The sequence below is a fragment of the Centrocercus urophasianus genome, unplaced genomic scaffold, assembly GCF_019232065.1.
Source record: "Centrocercus urophasianus isolate 14NV4802_14NV808 unplaced genomic scaffold, USGS_Curo_1.0 seq_40, whole genome shotgun sequence".
Lineage (NCBI taxonomy): Eukaryota > Metazoa > Chordata > Aves > Galliformes > Phasianidae > Centrocercus > Centrocercus urophasianus.
The window spans coordinates 1,863,148-1,882,010 of NW_024884978.1; the positions used below are offsets into that span (position 1 = coordinate 1,863,148).

The 18,863-nt window shown below is 48.2% G+C and overlaps 1 protein-coding gene across 5 annotated transcripts in view; it reads left to right on the top strand.

Annotated features, from left to right (window-relative positions):
- Nucleotides 1–4,742: 4,742 nt before the first annotated feature.
- The window catches only part of RGS9 (regulator of G protein signaling 9), a 28,968-nt gene continuing 14,847 nt past the window's right edge, over nt 4,743–18,863 (top strand). For 2 of the 5 annotated variants that reach the window (XM_042832936.1, XM_042832938.1), the window contains exons 1-9: nt 4,743–4,849; nt 9,851–9,947; nt 12,751–12,801; nt 12,972–13,078; nt 13,872–13,923; nt 14,948–15,006; nt 15,386–15,462; nt 17,238–17,319; nt 17,928–17,999. In XM_042832936.1, the coding sequence (XP_042688870.1) occupies nt 4,787–4,849; nt 9,851–9,947; nt 12,751–12,801; nt 12,972–13,078; nt 13,872–13,923; nt 14,948–15,006; nt 15,386–15,462; nt 17,238–17,319; nt 17,928–17,999 (660 nt within the window). In that variant the 5' untranslated portion in view covers nt 4,743–4,786. Of the gene's footprint in view, nt 4,850–9,850; nt 9,948–11,883; nt 11,935–12,750; nt 12,802–12,971; nt 13,079–13,871; nt 13,924–14,947; nt 15,007–15,385; nt 15,463–17,237; nt 17,320–17,927; nt 18,000–18,863 lie in introns of those variants that run through there. The other 3 variants (XM_042832937.1, XM_042832939.1, XM_042832940.1) reach the window with 3 other exon arrangements.

Here is an 18,863-nt window from a genome sequence, read left to right on the forward strand (position 1 = left end):
GGACGTGCCCTCGCGCCTCGCACGCGCGTTCACGTGACCGCCTGCGTCACGTGACGGTTCCAGCGCGCTAGGGAGCGTCACGTGGCCGCGAGTCGCGCCCGCTCTGGGCGGGAGTCCCGCGCGGCAGCGGCTCCTGACAGGAAATGGCGGGGGGCGGCGGCGGGTTTCGTTGATGTGGACCAAGTGACTCTGAGGGAAAACGAAGCCTGGGCTGGCTGGGTTGGGCAACAGCACCTTTACCACGGTCTGGCACGGTGCTGGGAAGCTGGCCGGGGGAGGTCAGCCCTCGGTCAGAAGAGCAGGATGGAGCTTTGCCAGCTCAGCGGTTTTTTTTTCTCGGTACGAGAAGCAAACGGTTTTGTGAAAACGCTCAGAACGGTTTGGCACGCATTTCCTCTTCGGTGCTCTGAGAGCTTTCCAGTAGTGCTGCGCTGTGGCACAGACTGAGCAAACCACAGAGCACACACCTCACAGTGATAAAAAGTGAGCGGGGTGTTTATTTACCAACATTAAATGAGCAAATCCAGCGTTCTGATGTGTCTTGTAGTGAAGTTTTCCTGAAATTTGGCTGCTCTTAGTGGGGTGGGCAGAGCAAGTGATGCCAGTGAGGTGGAAGTTGTAACTGCTTTCCTTCAAAATGTTTGATGTTCTTGATAAGGGAAAATGAATGTTTGTTGCATCCCAGTGATGGAGACAGTTAAAGCTGAGGGCAAAGCATAGAGACCATACAGGTTGTCTTCTTTTTGGAAGTGAGTTAATGCCCACTAAGGAAGCATAACAAAAAGAGATGTAATTAGCCATAGAAACAGGTTAAAAGTCAAAGCAGAAAAGATAGCTGACAGTCAAGGTTGTGCATGGATATCGTAGTGAGTCTTTGCCTTCCGTGCCAGCAGAGAAATGCACATAAAACCTGTGCTGCAACAACAATGAGGGAAAGAATAAAGAAAGAAGCTATTTACTGATGTCTCCGCATGGTAATATCACCTTCATCCAGAATATCCCTCACAAGAGGTATTTGCTGCTTCAGGACAGAGAAGTATCTCCTAGAGCTACCTGCACTGTTTCAAGGCTACTTCCATCTCCTGTTGGCTCTCCTTGGCAGTCTTAGTTTTGCCCTCTTCCTTCCTCATTTTCCTCCTTTCACTTCACTTTTCCCCATCCGCTTGCCCGCCCGGTTACTTTGCTCAAGCCCCTCCCTGCAGCTGCCCCTGCAGCCATCACTATCAGCTGCTTCCTGCTGCCCCTCCCTGTGCAGGTCCCTGTCTCAAATTTGTCACCCAATTTTCCGATACTTGTATTTCCAGCTATTCAAGTCACCAAGTTGCAGGGTCACCCTTGGCCTCCTCCCAGCACTGTCCTCTCCTCTCACTCCCAACAGCTGCCAAGCTTTCCAAGGCTGCTTAGGTGCACCATTCCCCTCCCTTGGCAAAGCAGCATGGCCCTCAGCTGCAGCAAGAGGAGGGTATTCCTGCCCCAAGGATGATGGATTTGCCTCAGTACTGCATCAGCTGTGAGCCTGGTTGCGTTCTCTCTCCCCAGCAGCAGCCTGGTTTCATCTCTGAGGCATGGCGCATAGAGTATTTCTCTGTTTCCCTTTTTTCCTTCTTCTCTGCCACTTCTTTGCCACTCCCTGGAAAGTTCAGCAGTGATGGGAGACTATGTTTGCTGTCCGTTCCTGCTCACTACTGTTTTTTTGGCAATTAAGGATCCCTCTTGTTTTCAGTGCTTGTGCTCTACCAGCTGGGACAGTGGACTCCGGAAACAGTGCTTCCACTGTTGCCTTACTGGGAGACCTGAGATTAAGTCATGTCTCTGTCTGTGCCAAGTTTACACTATTTTCTGATAAACTACTTTGAAATCTTCCTGGAAGGAACTGCGTACTGAAATTCAGCCTGAGCCTGACACTCAGAGTGCCATTCATTTACGTTGATTCATTGATTCTTTTACCTACCTCTTCCTTCCCCTCGCTGCTGTCCCCAGTTTCCTCAGATAGAAACGTAGTCACCACACGTCTTTTGTGTTGCATGATTCAACTTCTGATGTGCGAAGAAGGGGCAACCACTTAGGAAATGTGATCTTCAAAAAACGGGGGATTCCACTTGCAGTGTTTTCCACAACAGAAAGTAACAAGAATTGTTGCCTTCACAGTGAACCTGCCTGGTGAGAACAAGCATTACTGAAAGGGACTTCACAAGGACATCAGTCCGTAACAGGGGGAGCTGGAAATAAGCAGGAAGACAGGGAGTGTGCATGGCTTCTGCTGGCACTCTTCTGCTCTGCCCTGTTGCACAAGCTTTTTTGACTGACAAATTCACCTATAAATCTGCCAGATTGTATCAGGGATGGAAAAAGTCTGTTTGCTCTCCACAGGTGAGGGTTTTGTCATGGGAAGCTCAGGACTGTCTGCGCTTCGTGAACTTGTATAATCTGATTGAAGTGCCTCGTGCTTCACATGGCAAAGCTGCCATCACACATTAACTGCTGGTGCAATTCACCTGGGCAGCAGGTGAAACACAGTTCATCTCTGATCTCTCTTTGGTGGTTTGCGTCATTTCTAAATAGTATCACTGTTGGGCTTATGTTTGACGTTTTTACAACAATGACATGAAACAGATTTATAATACACAGAGAAATGCTCTCACATTTTATTTTAGCTTCTCAGAGAAGGCTAGAAACTGAAAAAAAATCCAAACCTGAGCTGTGAGGGAGGTGTTAGGGTGGAACAGCAGGGTTTAAAATTACCAAGAGTGTTGGAGCTCAGCAAGGTTAGAGCTCACACCACAGCTTGGGTGCTTTCAAAGCTATTTCTCCTGGCTCTCCTGCAAGGAAATTTTGTTTTTCTGCATTCACTTATAGACCACGTTTTCTCTCCTAAATGAGACACCTGTGTGGCTCAGTGGAACGTTTAAAGTGAGCCTTGTGGTGTGAAATGGCCATTTTTGCTCCTCTAACTGTGTGGGGCACCTGTGGTTGGTGGTGACTGATCCTGTTTTTAGGCCAGTTGTCTGCATGTCATCTGGAGAACTTCTGGATCCTTCCACAACACAGCAGGGGCAACGCCAACAGCCAGTTAGAGAAACCTTTTGCAATTTACTGTGATTTTTTTCAGTTTGCTTACAAAGCCAAGACATTGAACTGCATCTTTTTTCAGGGCCTTCTTCCCTGATATCGTGTCCAAAAGAGTTACTTACATTATCTCTCCTTCTCAGAAATGGAATCACTTGTCTTACTTAACACCTTCTAAATGCTTGCATGTTTTCCCTGTTATTTCCCTTACCTCATCTCACCCCACTTTTGATTCCCTCTCTCCTGCTGTTTGCCTACAGAACGGTCTGTGCTACTACAGTTTGTCACCTTGGCAGTATCAGAGGGCCACCAGGATCTGAGCTTGTTTTGAAAAACCAAACAGCAACACAACACTGGAACTACGAGCACTGCAAATGCATGAAGAACTTCTCCTTCTGGCAGTCAGCTGACGCCGTGAAGCATGAGGTGTGATAACTTTGGTATTAATGGAATGACAGGTTACTCATTGTCATTATGCTAGCTAGCAGCACAGAGCAGAGAACGGTGGAAAAGCCTTTGGAAAGTAAGAAGTGTCTGCGATTCAGCGGCTGCTGTGACTCACAGGGGGATTTCACATGGGAATGACTGAAAGCAGACACAGAAGAAAGGCCTTCCAAAGCACTGGCTTGTTCAGATAGTATGAAAGAGCAGAGATAAAGATAAAACCCTTCCATGAGGGCAGCAGAGCAACTGGGAAAGCAGCCCATGCCCTCAGGGTGTTACATGAATGGAAAAGAACTTGGCTCTGTATTCAGAGCCAGTGTGCTTTCCTCCAGTGCACGGGTTGCAATGTCAGGGCAGTAGCACTGGCTGTGCTGAGGAAGGCAGTGCCTCAAGAAGCAGCAAAGGACGTGCATGGGAGGTGCAGACGCTCCAATGCATGACTTCAAAACAGCAGTGCTGCGTGTGAACGTGTGGGCAATCAGTGTGCCTGTATGATCCCTGTGTGTGTCTGTGGATGTGTGACAACGCCGGCCATGCTGGGCAGGTGAGTGAGGGCCGCCTCTCCTCCTGGCTGTGTTGTCTGGCCAAACCTTGGCAGCAGGAGGAAATCCCACCACTGAAGAAATCAGAGACACGAAGCTCTTGGTTTTTAGTGCTGCCAGTCAGGTTTCTGTTCCCCCACCCACTGGCATGAGGCAGCTCTGTCGTGAGGAAGCACGCTGTAACCCTGTGCTGTTCCTCTGGTCACCGTTAGTCATAATTTCCCCGCATGACAAATCCGTTGAGTTCCCCAAACCGCCCTGCTGGCTGACAGGCAGCGGCGTTGCAGTTACAGGTGCAGCTGCCCGAATGCCGCCCGCCTCTCGCGTTGCTTCATCCCAGCAGCTGCACGCTGGGAGCGTTTTGGGAAGACTCTTCTCCCCGGGGCAGAGCAGTGTTGGGGGGCTCTGCCAGCTGCCCTCCCAAACACCAGCGCACACTGTACGAGGACAGCTTCCTATGTGCGCTGTCACCCACCCGCAGCCCGCGCTCCCTGAAGCTCCCTCTCTCTCAGCCCCGCCCGGCTCTCACTGGCGCCCCGAGGCGGGAGCCGTGCCGCCCCGCGCCTGCATGTAAATGTGAGTGGATCGGCGGGTGCTGATTGGCCGCGACGCACAGCGGCGGCGCCACCCTCGGCGAGGACAGGAGCCGGCGGTGGGGGGCTGCGGCCAGGTGCGCTGCTGGAGCTGCCGCTCTGCCCGTTCGCTCGCCGCGCTTTCCGCCCATCGGCAGCACCATGACCGTCGCACGGCTGGACCAGGGGCAGCGCTACCGGCCGCGGATGGCCTTCCTGAAAAAGGTGAGAGCTGAGGAGCTCCGGGTGACAGGCAGCGCCGCTCTGGGCGTCAGCAGCGGGGGCACAGATCGCACCCTGCCTGATGGCGCTCCGGGCAGCAGTCCCCGCGTCCATGTGAGCCGTCCGAGCATCCTGCTGGGCGCTGCTCCCCGGAGCCCCCCGGCAGCGTGCTGCCCGCCGGGGAGAGCATCGTCCCCAGGGCTGTGCCGTGTGGCCACGTGGAGCGCCCGGCACCGGGGCTTCGGCTGGTGGCTGAGAAGCAGCGTGTGCAGAAGTCACGGGGACAAGAAAGCTGTAATTTGAAAGTTATTTATATTTTCATTATTAGCTTAGCTGAATTACTCGGGTGGTTTTCTTCCCTCTCTTGTCTTTTCCCCTAAATCCCTGCAACCCAGTCGTTCCCTGGGGGAAAACTCCGTGCCATGGCCGAGGCTGTATCCTCCGCTGCGTTCCCACCCGCTCCGCTGCTGTCTGCTTTATGAGCGTGTGTCATGGCCAGCTCTTGCTTCCTGCCTCCCTTCACATGTTCATAGACGAGCGTCTTTGTGACCACAAACAGTTGAAAGAGTGGGAAGATGCATGCCTACGCTTTTGGATGTGATGCGTAATGTTGTATTCAGTGTTGGGTTGGTTTTTTTTTTTCTTCCTTGTAGCATTCATTCAAAAGTGTAGCTGGGTTTTAGCTCAACCAATATCTGCAGAGATTTTTAAAAGCAGAGTGTTAAGCTGGCTGTTCTTCCACCCACCTCTCCTGCCTGTGGCTTATCTTGCTGAGTGGAATTAGCTGAATTTCCAGTGACAGCCAGCCGGTTGCTATTCGAGTCAGCTCTCCTGCAGTGCCTACGGCCTACAGAGACACAAAGGTTCCAGGGATACAAGTGAGGAAATCAGGGGCTATTCAGTGCTCAGGTATGAGCCTGGCAGTGCTTTTCACAAGGAAGGAAGCAGGAATTATACATTTGTGTCTTTCAAGGTACACTTGGCAGGGAAACCCTGCAGAGGAAATACACAGGGCCACATTCTGCACTAAGTAATACTTTGTGGGGTTTCATGCAGAGGTGTAGGGGAGAGGCTGCATGCTTTGAGAAAACAGCCTCCCACAGCTGTGCTTCAGCTGCTCCGTGGGTGTTAGCAGACTTTGCAAAGTGCTCTGAGCTCCTCAGGTGGGAAGATCTTTTAAAATACAGCGCTGCTTATGGAGCACACACAATTCACTCTGCAAGAGGCAGGGGGGTTGAGTAGTTACAGTGCTTTGGGAGCAGCACTGTGAAAGGACACCCCTGGATGGTCCACGAGCAGGCTTTGGCTCTTCTCTCTGCTTTTTCAGTCCTTGGGGAAGCCATGGACAGAGCCTCAGCTGTTACACTGCAGCGTGTACATGGTGATGCTCACATCCCCTGAAATCCTTGAGTGTTGTCCCAGAGGGGAGCTGAAGATGATTGGCGCGCATCCAGCGAGCGCTTTGGAGGCTTAGAGCCTCGAGGAGCTAAAATCAGAGAGAGAAGCTTCGTTAATTGCTTAAGTCTGTGCTTAGGCTTTGCCACGGGCTGACACGTCTGCTGTAGCCATGGGTTTGTGCTGCCCCAGCAGTAAGGATCTGGCCTCGCAGGGTGGCAGGCAGCAAGACACACAGCAGCATGGGCTGTGCTCCCAGCGCCTGGTGCGCTCTGTGTTTTCCTCTGCTGTGCTACATGAGCTGCATCATGACTCAGACCTCGTGGGCTGGGCTGATGGATGCCGCTTGCCTTTTTCTCTGCCTCTTCCTTATTCAGTTCCTTGATGTCCAGGCAGGCAGAGATGAACCAGATTCACAGCACTGGTTGGGGTTTCCCAGCCCAGCTCCATCTTGGCTTGAATTCTCCCATCTGATACTATTCAGTTGCTTCTTGTCTTTCCAGATGTTTTTAAAGATGTCTTAGTGCTGGAATTGTGTCGTGGCTGGAAGGGGCTTCTCTGTAGGCTCCTGCTCTCCATTTAAATGAGGTTCAGAAAGTTGCCAGAGTTGAGCTGTCAGCCTCTTGGCTTCTTTGATGCCATGTGTTTTGTCCCATGGATGAGTTAGTCTGAGTGCACAGGCAGGGGCTGTGCTGGCAAAGGGCAGGTGATTCTCTTCCTCATTCCCTGTGCTGTCTCCTAGGTACAAGAAGTTCATCACCAAGGCATCTCAGAGGGTTGGGGCCCTTCCCATCTAGAAGTGGAAATGCCAGTGCTGTTTGAGTGAAGTGCTGCACGCAGTGTGAAATGCTGTGAGCATCCCTGGTGAGAAGCTGTATGTGCAGCTAGGCAGGGCTGTCTTTTGGTTTGGTTTTGTTTCCTTGTGGGTTTAATTTGGAATGGAGATGGTGGTCCAGTGAGAAAAGACAATGCATGGCACAAGAGACAGCTGCAGCTCCTTTTCCCCATTTGTGGATTTACTTCTCTTTGATGTTGGATTGCTTTGCTGTGTTGGGGTGGGAAAATCTTCCTGCTTAGTCTTGCTTAAGGAAAAGCAGGGAGTTTTAGCTGGTTAACAAATGACTCGTCTTTTTTTTTTTTTTTCTTTTTTCCCCTCATCATCTATGAATGTGCAAAGCAGGGCTGTTAATTGCAGACCTAAAAAACTGAGCCCAGAGTAGCAGTGAAATACTGCGTTGCTATCTGGGAGAAGTCAGAATGGAGAGGGATGATCTTTAGTAGGCAGTGAGTGGGACTATAACTGCTCAAGCATTCCTGCTGGAGGAGGCAGCAGATGTTTAACTATAGCACCAGGAGTGGGCACTGCACAAAGCTGGAGCCTGCTGGGAAAATGTGTCTGACATCATGAATGGAGATGCCTGTGCCTTCATGAGGGGGCTGAACTCCTCCCTTTGGCGTCTTGCTGTTGTGTTCAGACCCTGCACCCAGCACACCCTGACCCTGGTGGGTGCCCAGAGGATAAAGCCAGGAGAAACAGGCATGGGAAGTGTGACCAGGCCCCTCACCGAGCTGCCACCTGTCCCCACTGCTCCTTCCCATGAGAAAGCCTTCACCAGGGTTGTGTTGCCCCAGCAGTCACTGATTGTCTGCCAGTGTCCCCAAAATACAGTGATCCTTTTTCTTATGGTTCATGAATGTAAGAGGTTTGCTTGTCACTTAACTGTCTCTCTGACTTGCAGTTAGGACACAGTTTTCCTGTTGTATTTCTGGCTTTTGGGGTGAAGGCATTTCTGTGCAGAGATTCCTGTTGATCTAATGGGAGACCTCAGTGGGGTTCATGGTTTTCTGTGGCTCTGTGCTAGAGGTGAGCTCACCCCATTGCCTGGCTCCGTTAGCAGTTTTCCTGCTGATGTTTACCTCTGCACATCTCCACCCATCATCAAAGGCAGGAAGTGGCTTCTAGCTGTACAAAATTAAAGCCAGACAATGCTTCTCTGGCTGAAAGTGTGACAAAATGCGTGAAAGCCCTTAGCAAAGCAAGCAAATGTTCTTGCTGTATTTTAAGCAGCCCTTCTGGCCTCCCGCTGGCTGGCTCCTGCCTCCAGCAACCTGCCATAAAGCAGAGTGTTCCCTTGGGAGGAGAGGAACAGGCAGGCAGAGTATTGATCAGCAAAGTGCCTGGTTTGCAGCCAGAGCAGCAGGCACCCCCCGGCAGCAGCAGCTCCCTGGCTCCTCTCGCTTGTTTCTTTTTGGCATACATTATTTTTCCATTGATAAGAGGGAGCCCAAAACAGAATGAATGCGACGACAGTCAGGAGCTCTTTGCTCGTAGTGAAGAACGTGCTGTGCTGGGAGGTGCAGGGGGGCTTCCAGGCCAGTTCCACACTCTTGGCTGCTAAAGACCTGTCTGGAACTGACTGAGGAGGGGAAGGCAGCCCTGAGGTGCTCCAGCCATGCAGACTGAGGCAGAGGATGCTGTGCTCTACTGCAGGCAACAAGTGCAGCAGTCCAGTGGTGATGGGCACTGCTGTCTCTGCATCCCAGTATCCCTTGGAGTAAGGGAATGCTGAGCCTGGCAGAGATGGTGCTATTGCTGCAGGGGGCAGAGTGCTGGATAAGGGCACTCTTGTGTCCTTTGGTCCCATCTCTGGTGCCACAGCCCAGGGTTCAGTTAAAATATCACACACACAGAAAAAGAATATTATGTTCCATTGTTTCGGGTCTGGTTTTGCTGTCTCAAAGTATTTATATACAAGTATTTGTGTGAATTTTTACCAGATTTTTCTGTTTTAGTATTAATTTGACACTGGCTTAAAGGACAGCTGAAAATTCATTTTTGCTGTTAAGCCTAGATTGCATCCTGTCACTATGGGCTTAAATCCTCACTGAATTTGGCAAGACTCAGGGCCAAAGTCACTGTGGTGCCTGTGAAAACAATGCCCTTCATTGTGCATAAGTGTCATCAAGTCACACTTGTTAAATCCACAAATCCTAGTTAAAAGGCTACAGCTTCTCCTGAAATGGATGTGCAGAGAGACTAAATTGGTCTTGTTGGACCAGTTCTGATTTAATGTCTCTGGAAGCAGAAGCAAACATCAGACCATCTCACAGTGCCAAAGCTCTCATAGCCCTCAGCTGAGCATCACATGGAAGGAGGAGGTGAGCACGTCCCAGGCCCACCCATCCTGAGCATACTGTGACATTCTTGCACTTTTAGGATGCTGTTATCAGGAAGTCAAGGGTAAGAGAAGGATGTAAATGTAACATGTGAACGCTGGTCTCTGTTGTAATCGATCCTTTGCTTGCTTCAGAGGCTTGGTTCAACGTGGCTGTACTTTCTCAAAGGATGGGCACTTCTCATCTCCCTGGTGTTTGCACCTCTTGCTCAGCCCTGGAGCGAAGCAGTGTGCTTTTCCTGCTGCTCTCCTGAAGTCCTGTCTGGTTATTATCTGCAGACCAGAAACAGAACCTTTGCTGTTTGGTTGCCAGCCAAAATACTGCCTTTTCTTTTTTTTTTTTCTTTTTTTCCTTGGTGAATGATACAGTATCTGTGAGTCTGTGCACAGCTGGGCTATTTGTGCAATAAAAGCAACTTTCCACGCTTTGCAGATTGAAGCGCTTATAATGGAGATGCAGAATCCAGACACGGGCATCAAGACACAGACTCAGAGGGTGATGATCACAAACATCCCACATGCTGTGGCAGGTAAGAACTTCTCCAAGGGAAGAGCTGTGGCCAAATTTGGCAAAGGAGAGCTGTGTGAAGACCCCCTGCCTATCCCCAGGTTATTGCTGCATGGATGCCTGGAGAGGCTGTGGATTCCCCGTCCCTGGAGGTGTTTAAGGCCAGGTTGGATGGAGTCCTGGGATATCCAACCTAGCACTTGATCCAGTGATTGGCAACCCTGCTTGTGGTGGGGAGTTGGAACTTGATGATCCTTGAGATCCCTTCCAACCCAAGCTATTTTACGATGGAGCCCATGCTCCTGATAAACATTTGCTGTATGTCCTTTGGGGCATGCCTGTTCCCTTTATCTCAGTCTCACTTGTCTCATTTTATTCCTAGCTCTTGGAATAAGAGACAAAGATTTCTAATCATGCACTTACAGCTCTCTCATGTGAGTTTCATTCAACTTGTGATTTTTCTTGGAGCAGAGGTGAGAAGGTGTTCTGGGCTCCAGAACTATTGTGTTCCTGATGTAAATAAGGATAAATATTAGACTGTGATTACAAGAGGCAGAGTGGAATCAAAATGACATATCCTGCATCAGAAATGAACAACAAACAATTAGTCTTCCTTTTAACGTTTTCTGATAGTAATTGTTCTTTTCCTGCAGGTTGAAGAAAAAATATGTATATATTCAGCCCACTTCTCTACCTTTAAATGACAGCTTTGCCTCCTTCAAGCAGGCTGGAGGAGAAGCAGATGCGTAGCTGGACTTGATGTGTCACGTCTAGCATTACAGGCAGCTCTTATCACAGCCCTTCTTTATGACTGCTCGCTCCTTGCCCAGGGCAGCAGAATGCACTATCAGGAGCTCTGCTGCCTGTTCTCCAAGCCTCCACAGCAGCACTTGTGAGAGATCCTCTACGATAAATATTCACACGTACTTGTACCAGTATTTTCTCCTGCTTCATTTTTTCTGCAGCACTTTGAAATTCAGAACCAAAACTCCTGCTGAGACCCGTGAGCTTGCTCTGGGTTACTCAGGAAGAAGTTTAGCCCCCCAAAATTAATTCATCCTGACTGTATTTGTGGAGCCCTGCAGGCCCTGCGTATTTCTTGCCTCCCTTTTTTTTTTTTTTCCTTTGGTACAGAAGCAGAGGCATGCAGATTAAGCCATTTGCCCATGGTTCCAGTCAGAGTCAGTGTAAGGAGATGTCTGAAGCTTGTTCTGAGGAGCACCTCAGTGTCTTATGGCGCATCCTGCTCCTGCCTTACAAAGCAGCCATGAATGAAATTTGGTGGACTGTTTTGCATCTGCAAAAGATCTGCCCTTGCCTCTGCTAGTTCTTATTAAATGTTAAGGCAGTGCTGTAGGAAAGTTGCCCCGTTGCTGTAGATGGTGTGCCAACTGGACTAAGTGCTTCTCCTGATGTCTGCCCAATAGAAAACACCACTTCCTAAAAGTCTGTGGCTAGATAATGTGGAGGGAAGATGCCCGTTGGTGCTCGTTGTCTTTGCGTGCTGTCTGCTTTATTCTGGTTCCTTAACCAGAATTGTTACGAGTTTCTTGCTGCATAAACTGTCACCACCTTCTGATGGCCATGTGAGTTACAGTTGTGTGGCAGTCATCGCGCTCTAAACTGCGATATATTTAGGGCTGCAAAAATTGCGTATTTACTGATTGGTTTCTGGGTTTTGCTTGAGAAATTAATTAATTTTTAATGATGGAATGGGAAAGACAGTAGAACAAATCTATCTGTGGACACACATTCACTGCAAAGAACTTTGCTGTTTGCTTGCAGGGAGTGAATTAGGTAAATTCTGTATTAGTAAAATGGCTTACATCAGAAAAGGCAAAGAAACATCCATGCTAAACATGTACCTGTGGGAGATAATACAGAGAGAACTGTCTAAAAATGATTGATGAGATAATCCTTTAATTTCGTCTATTTCAGGAAGCAGGCAGTAGGATAAGAGCTCTGAGCCCTTATTAGAAAGTTAAGTCATCACTGCAATGTCAAGAAAGGTTAGCATCACAATCTACAATCCTAGGGGACTTTGGGGAGAAGAGACCAATAACTGATCAGGGTTTGAGTGCATTTCTGCTTGGCCCTATTGAAGCAGAAGGAGATTCTGCCTCCCAGAATGTGAAAATAAAACCCCTGGAGATCTGTGCTGACTTTGGGTATGACTGACCACATCCCAAGAGAAGAACTGGGAGAGCTGCAGTGTTTGCAGATGAAGAGAACTCATTTGCTTTTAATATATCCTGTTATCACTGCAACCTGGATCTGAGACTCGGACATCCCTTCTGCTGTGAAGGTCGCATTCCATAAAGCACCAGAGCAGACTAGTCACTGGGCTCTAACTCAAACTGAGACAGAACCATGCTCTGTGAATCTGGAGATACTATGCAGTGAAACTTCCAAGACAAGATAGTGCAGAACAAGGGACGCTTACTCTTCCTTGAGGGTGTAAGCTGTTGTATTGCTTAAGTCCTTTCTAAGCCAATGATTAGGGTTTAAATGTTGCTTAGACCACGTGGGTCTTCTGCACGCTCATAGCGTGTCATCCTGAGCTCATTGCTGCCCTGTGCTCCCACTCCCACAGACTGGCTCCTGCTTGGCCAGAAGAAAGCCAGAGTGACAGCATGGCCAGTGAGATGTTGTGCATTTTATCTGTGTGCTCTCAAATGTGTCATGCAAGAGAAACATTTGCAGGGAGGAATCTGCAGTTGCTGAGCTCCCAGGCTGTGTTAGGGGTGAGGACTGGAAAGCTATCATTTTGACCCACAATTGTACACTTCTGGTTTCAAGTGCCCAGTATTTTCTTTGCTTTGCAGGTAATGATATATTTCAGTGGATTCTCCAGCGTTTACAGATCACTAATGAAGGTGGGTAGAAATGTAAGGTAATGATGCCTTTCCGGATTAGGGTTGTAAGACTTTAAGATCTCCATAGACAAATCTCCTAGATGAATCCTTCTCTCCTGACTAGCAGCTCACTTCTAAATTCCAGTGCAGTGTTCCCATGCAATCAAAACTTCTACCTTCCCTATTTTCAGAGGCATTGCACCTGGGGGACCTGTTTGTCAAATATGGCTACATCTACCCTCTTCAGGAGCCAAAGAATCTCACCCTCAGGACAGATGGCAGCCTGTACAGGTTTCAAGTGAGTTGCACTTTGTCTAATGCCACCGTGAGGGAGTTCAACACAAGTTTTGAATGCAGGCACCTAGGGCAATTCCCCAGGAGTTGGAGCCATGAGTCCCTGCTGTGCAGCCATGCTGATCATCCAGTGTAGAGGAGGAAAAGGGATCCACAGAGCAGCTTGATGCTGGTTCACCCAGTCAGATGTCATTCCTGTGTATCAGAGCACAGATTACAGTCAAACGATGATATTCCTCTAAGTTTTAGTTACTGCTCCAGCTCAACTAAAATAGCTGAGAGTTCTTCCAGATATGTTTCCTTCCAGGTTTGTCATAGCAAATGGAATATTTGCTACGTTTGATATATATATCAAACATGGTTGATTGTAGAATGATCTGGGGAGAATGAATAATGGATACACACAAACCCACAGTGATAATGAGATTTTTTTCAAGGTTCTCAGTTGGAGAATTTCTGCTGTGATGGGAAATTAGCCTGCTCTCGTTAGTACTTTAAATGAGAAAGTACTAATGAGCCGTATCATGCTCCAGCATCTCAGTCTAAATGTTCATGCGGCAGGGAAAGCTTGGACACACTGACTGTAGAGCAGAAGTGGATTTGAAATTGTCAGTCTGACTTAAATTCTCATGCTGTAGCTGGCCTGCACCACTGTGCGTACTGAGACACAGCTGAGGAGCTGAGGTCTGGGTATGGCGGAGAAAAGCTGTTCTCTGCTTCCAGTCAGGCAGTGCTGTGTGCCACTTGGCATGAGCTCACGGCTGCTCTGCACTAACAAGAGACTTGTTCTCCTGCAGACCCCGTATTTCTGGCCCGCACAAAGCTGGCCTGCTGATGACACCGACTATGGTAAGTGATAGCTTTGTATTTAGGAGAGGTAATTCTGGTACAAGTGTTTGTGTAGGCAGTCCTGCATTGTGCTTGCTCTTTGTCTTTTCTTGCTGCCTTTCCACATGGTGTGACCAGCCCTTGTGCTTATTTTATCTTGTGAATGACTCTGAGTGATGCTGAGCTGAGGGAATGCTCTGGATGCGTGCACCTCGTGTGCCTTTGATGTAAGGCCTTATCCTTCTCTTACGTTCCAACCAGAGACGTAGGACTGGAAAGTGTCTAAAATACTCTGCTGGGTTGGGAAGACTTTAAACGCAAGGTTGGGTTTCCCTGAGTAGTTAAGTATATTCCTGGATGTGAGCCCAAAACTGTCTTCTGTAGGTTTGGATCAAGCCCTGCATTCAGAGATGATTCTTTCTTTACATAATGTGCACTGACTGCCAATATCTCTTGACACCTCTTCCCTTCACTCTTTTGCTGCCGTTGTAATGCCTTTTATCATAGGGCTGGTCATGAACCTTGGGCTGATCAGCTTAATTACTCCTTTAGGCTGTGCAGTTCGCAGATGGGTTTGTTTATACCAAGGTTGTCCTCTGTGGTTTTTATCTACATTATGCTGTAGATCTGAAAAAGAGCACATTCTACACGGGAATGTTTTTAATAGAAGTTGAAACAAAACATTGGCCTGCTTTTGGAAAACGTGGAGGACGAGCTCTGACAACCTCAGTATTTTAAAGATTTGGCTCAACATACTGTGGCCCATGAAATCCTGGCCGAGTTCCCAAAGGAGGAGCAGCTGCTGGTGGAAGGCACGCAGCACCAGTTGCACGTGGCTGCTCCCACCCATACCATGGTTTGTGTGGTACTGATGGCAAAGCACAAAGTTTGTTTCTCTTCGGTGAGCTTTTGTGAGCCTGCAGCTCATGCTCAGAAGGATTCTGTAATGAAGACTCCTGTATTTGCAGTGTAGGCAATTTATTAATTATTCTTGGAGTTGTTTGCCTAAGTAGAACTGACTGCTTACTTGTTTCTCCCTCCACAGCAATTTACCTAGCAAAGAAGAACATCAAGAGGAAAGGGATTTTAGAAGAGTATGAAAAGGTGAGGAGGTTCTGTACTTGTTCCATGGCAAGCTCCTTATTTGCTAGAGCTGAAGCCCTCTGTTGCTATGAATGAAGCGTAGCAAAAAGTCGCCTCTTTTCAATGAGGTGTTCCTCCAGTGGTATCAAAAGCCAAAACTGTGGAAGTGAAAAATTGGCTGGTGCAGAAAAATACTCTGAAGTCAATGATAATTTTAGCAGGAGTAATTGCTTTCCTTGCTGTGGTATTTTTAAACTGTTGCAATTCATATAATTACATTCAGCACAATCCAGATTTCTTGGCTCAGTTAGAGCTGAGCTATGGAGAGTCAAGAAAACCCTAGCATGGGAGTGCCTTGTCCAGAATATTCACACTAACTGCTTTTTTATTTTTATTCCAGGAACATTACAACATGCTCAATAAAAAAATAAACTACAAGTGGGATTTTGTTATTATGCAGGCCAAAGAGCAGTATAAGTGAGTTGACTTGCGTTCTGTTATTTGCATCAGAGGGGTGGGTATGAGAAAGCAGAGCTTCACTGTCCTGTTACACAGTTAAATTGCAGTTTAAAGCATAAGCTGCAGTTTTAAAATAACTTGCAAGGACCCCTTGAAATTGTGAGACAAACCTGCCTTTCATATCAGGCTGCAGGTTTTTCCGTTTGACGTGGGAACTTTGCTACTTTGCTCAGTTTGCACTTCACACGTGAAGGATTGTGACTGTTTTCAAATGAGTGGACATCAGACTTGCAGAGTCTCACTCTCTCCTTCTGCATCTGTGTTTCTCTCCCTGCCTGTCCTTTGACCACCAATAATGTGAAATTGGTGGTTTGTCAGAGTGAGAGCAGGGGTGCGGGTGGGTGACTCAAAGGCATGCCTCTTTGTGAGTGGCTTTTGCTACAGGAGGCTTAGGTTTTGCATTTGATGAGATTGAGGTTTCCCTGCAGAAGCTAAGGCCTGATGCTGCAGCATGCAAGCCCTCATGAGCTATAGCTTCTTTTAGCTCAGGCATCAGAGATGGCCATGTGTCATTATGGGTCAGCCCGCTGGACGTAGGAGCTGTTACTGGTCTGGTTTGGTTATTGTTTGCCCAAATCTCACAGCAGAACTTCAGTCCTGGAATCAAGAAGTGGTAAGAGTTCCCAGCAGAGACTCCTGGAGAAAACTGAAGTGCTTTCTTAGGTACCCAGACAAAATGGCTTGATGTGGGGGGCTGAATCCCTTAAATTCCCATGAAAATCAGTGAATTGAGATGGGGTTACTCCTTTGAAGATAAAGTATTTCCTAGTTCTCTGGATTCCTTCTACTTTTTTTCACCTTCTGCTTCAACAAGCACCACCTCTACTGTTCAGCAGCCATTTCTGTCCTCACTGGGATGGTAGCCAAGTTGTCAGAATACAGCTCATCTGATAACCGTCTCATTAAGCACAAGATTGTTGTGCTTGTAAATTGAGGTCAGACTCAGGCTTAGAGGTTCCAAATGCAGTTTTAAAGGTGGGTACTGAGGCACTATCTGAAGAAGCAGATTAAATGCTTCTGGGGCTGTTTGGGGCTGCTGCAGCTGGTGGTGCAAGCAGCCAGCACCCACTAGCCACTGCTTATGGCCACAGCAGACGGCCTGTTGGGAATGCTCCCGTGTCCATGCTTGGAGCTGATGTGTACCCAGGATGTGTCTGGGAGAAAAATTACTTGGTTCGAGCCTAAATCATGCTAGTCCCTCTTCTATTTAATTGTGGAGATGATTGAAATGTAGTGCCTGGGAACTGGTGCTGTTTCCACGTTGTTTCTGTGAGAAATGCTGAACTGAGATATGGGTCAGAATGTGTATGGGCAGGACCTCTGTGTAGTGGCCTTTACATACTGCCTGGTAGTGTCTGAGATGGGTAAACATCAGGCAGCAAGACTGACTGCAAGGAGAGGGTTGTTAGCATGGGACTCTCTGAAAGGGCTGTCTGTCAGCTCAAAAGAGGATGTGTCTGCTCCAAGCTGAGCTCAGGAAGATGATGATTTCTCAAAAGCTAGAAGCAGGGAGGAGTAGCAGTCACGTGTGACCATGTGAACTGTGTGATCTGCAGCCCAGAATTGTCTGGGATAAGATGTGGTCAGGAGCCTGCATCAGAGCTTTGGCAGGCAGACTGGAACCCAGTGGGGCGGGGAGGCTGGAGATGTGTCCACTTTGTCATCCTACTGGGTTTTGAAGAAGAAATCATGATTTCTTCCAGCAGAGTGAAATGCTTTTCTTGGCTTTGCAGGGCAGGAAAGGAGCGGAAGAAGGCGGACAGGTACGCTCTGGATTGCCAGGAGAGAGCCTACTGGCTTGTGAACAGAACTCCTGTAAGTTGCAGATGATAGTGTGTGGCTTTTGTGTCTCAGCAGGGCCTTCCTTAGAGCCCCTGGGATAAGTCCCTGCCCTGTTGGGGATCAGCTGTGGGCATGAGCTTGGGTGTGCATCCCGTTGCTTCACCACAGGGAACGCTTGAAAAGGGTGAAAAAGGGCCACAGGGTTGAGGAATCAACTGACTCAGTGACAGTCCTGGAGAAGAGGCTTGAAGGGATGTTGTACATACAGAAGACGGAACATCCCACAGCTCTCCCAGCCACAACCAGATTGAGGTGCAAAAGAAAGCCCTGCATCCAAACCACCTTCACTGTGATGGTTTTCAAAGCTGCAGGGGAGGGAGGTTCAGCTGCAGCAGCCATGTGGAGAGTAGTGCATTCCCAGGGAGGGTGTCATGCACGGCAGTGCCAGGCCAAGCACACAGCCTGAGATGTGCTCCCTGCCCTCCAGTCAAAAGCGTTCATCTCATGCACTGGGTAAGGTCACAGTGGAGAGCAATGAGTGACAGCCCTCAGGCTTTGGGAATTCCCTCATGTGTTAGTACGTCCAACTGACTTTAAAACAAATGAATGGCAAAGCTTTTGATGTTTCCTGTTCATAACAGCCCGGCATGCTGGATGTCCTAGAGTATGGAATAGACCGTGTAACAGATCCCAATGAAGACAAGGTAAACCAGGTGAGGAAGCATTTCTTCACATCTGTTGAATCTGTCTGGGAGGATCCAGGCAGTGTTGCTGGCACTGTGGTGTTTTTAGAGAATGCAGGCAGAGCAAGTCAGCTCAGCCATGAGAGCCAAGAGGCCAGAAGCTGAAGCTGTCTCGTTGTCCACAGGGTGTGGAGCCCTCAAAATAGCTTTGGCAGCTTCTTTTGGCTTTGTCAAAAAAGTACTTTGTCAACTTTCTTGCCACATCCATTAGTGAGAGTGTATAGCTACAGGAGATGCTTTCTCTGCTGGTGAAGCTGAATGAAGCAATCTTCTATCTGCAAATGCTTGTAGCTGCCTTCTCGTTAGTGCTGAATGAGCTCAGTATGGGCTTGAGCAGTAAGAAGAATCAGAGGATAGATCCAGTTTTAAAATATGTAAAACAGAATACCTCCAGAAAGGTAATATGTGGTGAGAGGCGAAGTTGCTGTGATGGACAGACGCACAAAATGTTCTCTAAGAATGCATATTGTGGTGCTAGACCATAAACAGAACTAATGAACTGAGACTGTGGAGGCTGTAACTGGGTGGGACTGGTTTGGAGTTCACAGTAAATGAAAGCTGTGGATGAGGAGCTGAAGCCTGTCTTCTCTTCCATCAGCCCTTGAAAGGGAGCCTGCATTTGTGCTCATTTGAAAGTGAAGGCAAAGTGTGGCTCAGCAATGAAGTGCAAATGTTACTGCCATCACACTCACTGTATTCCCACAACTTCTCATTTTTATAACAGCCTTTAAACATCTCAACGGGCAGAGGCAGGATAATTGCTTTGACCAACTCTGTTCTGTTACCATAGATACTGAAAATGAGCAAAATGTAGGCTTGGGGTTGTTTTTTTTT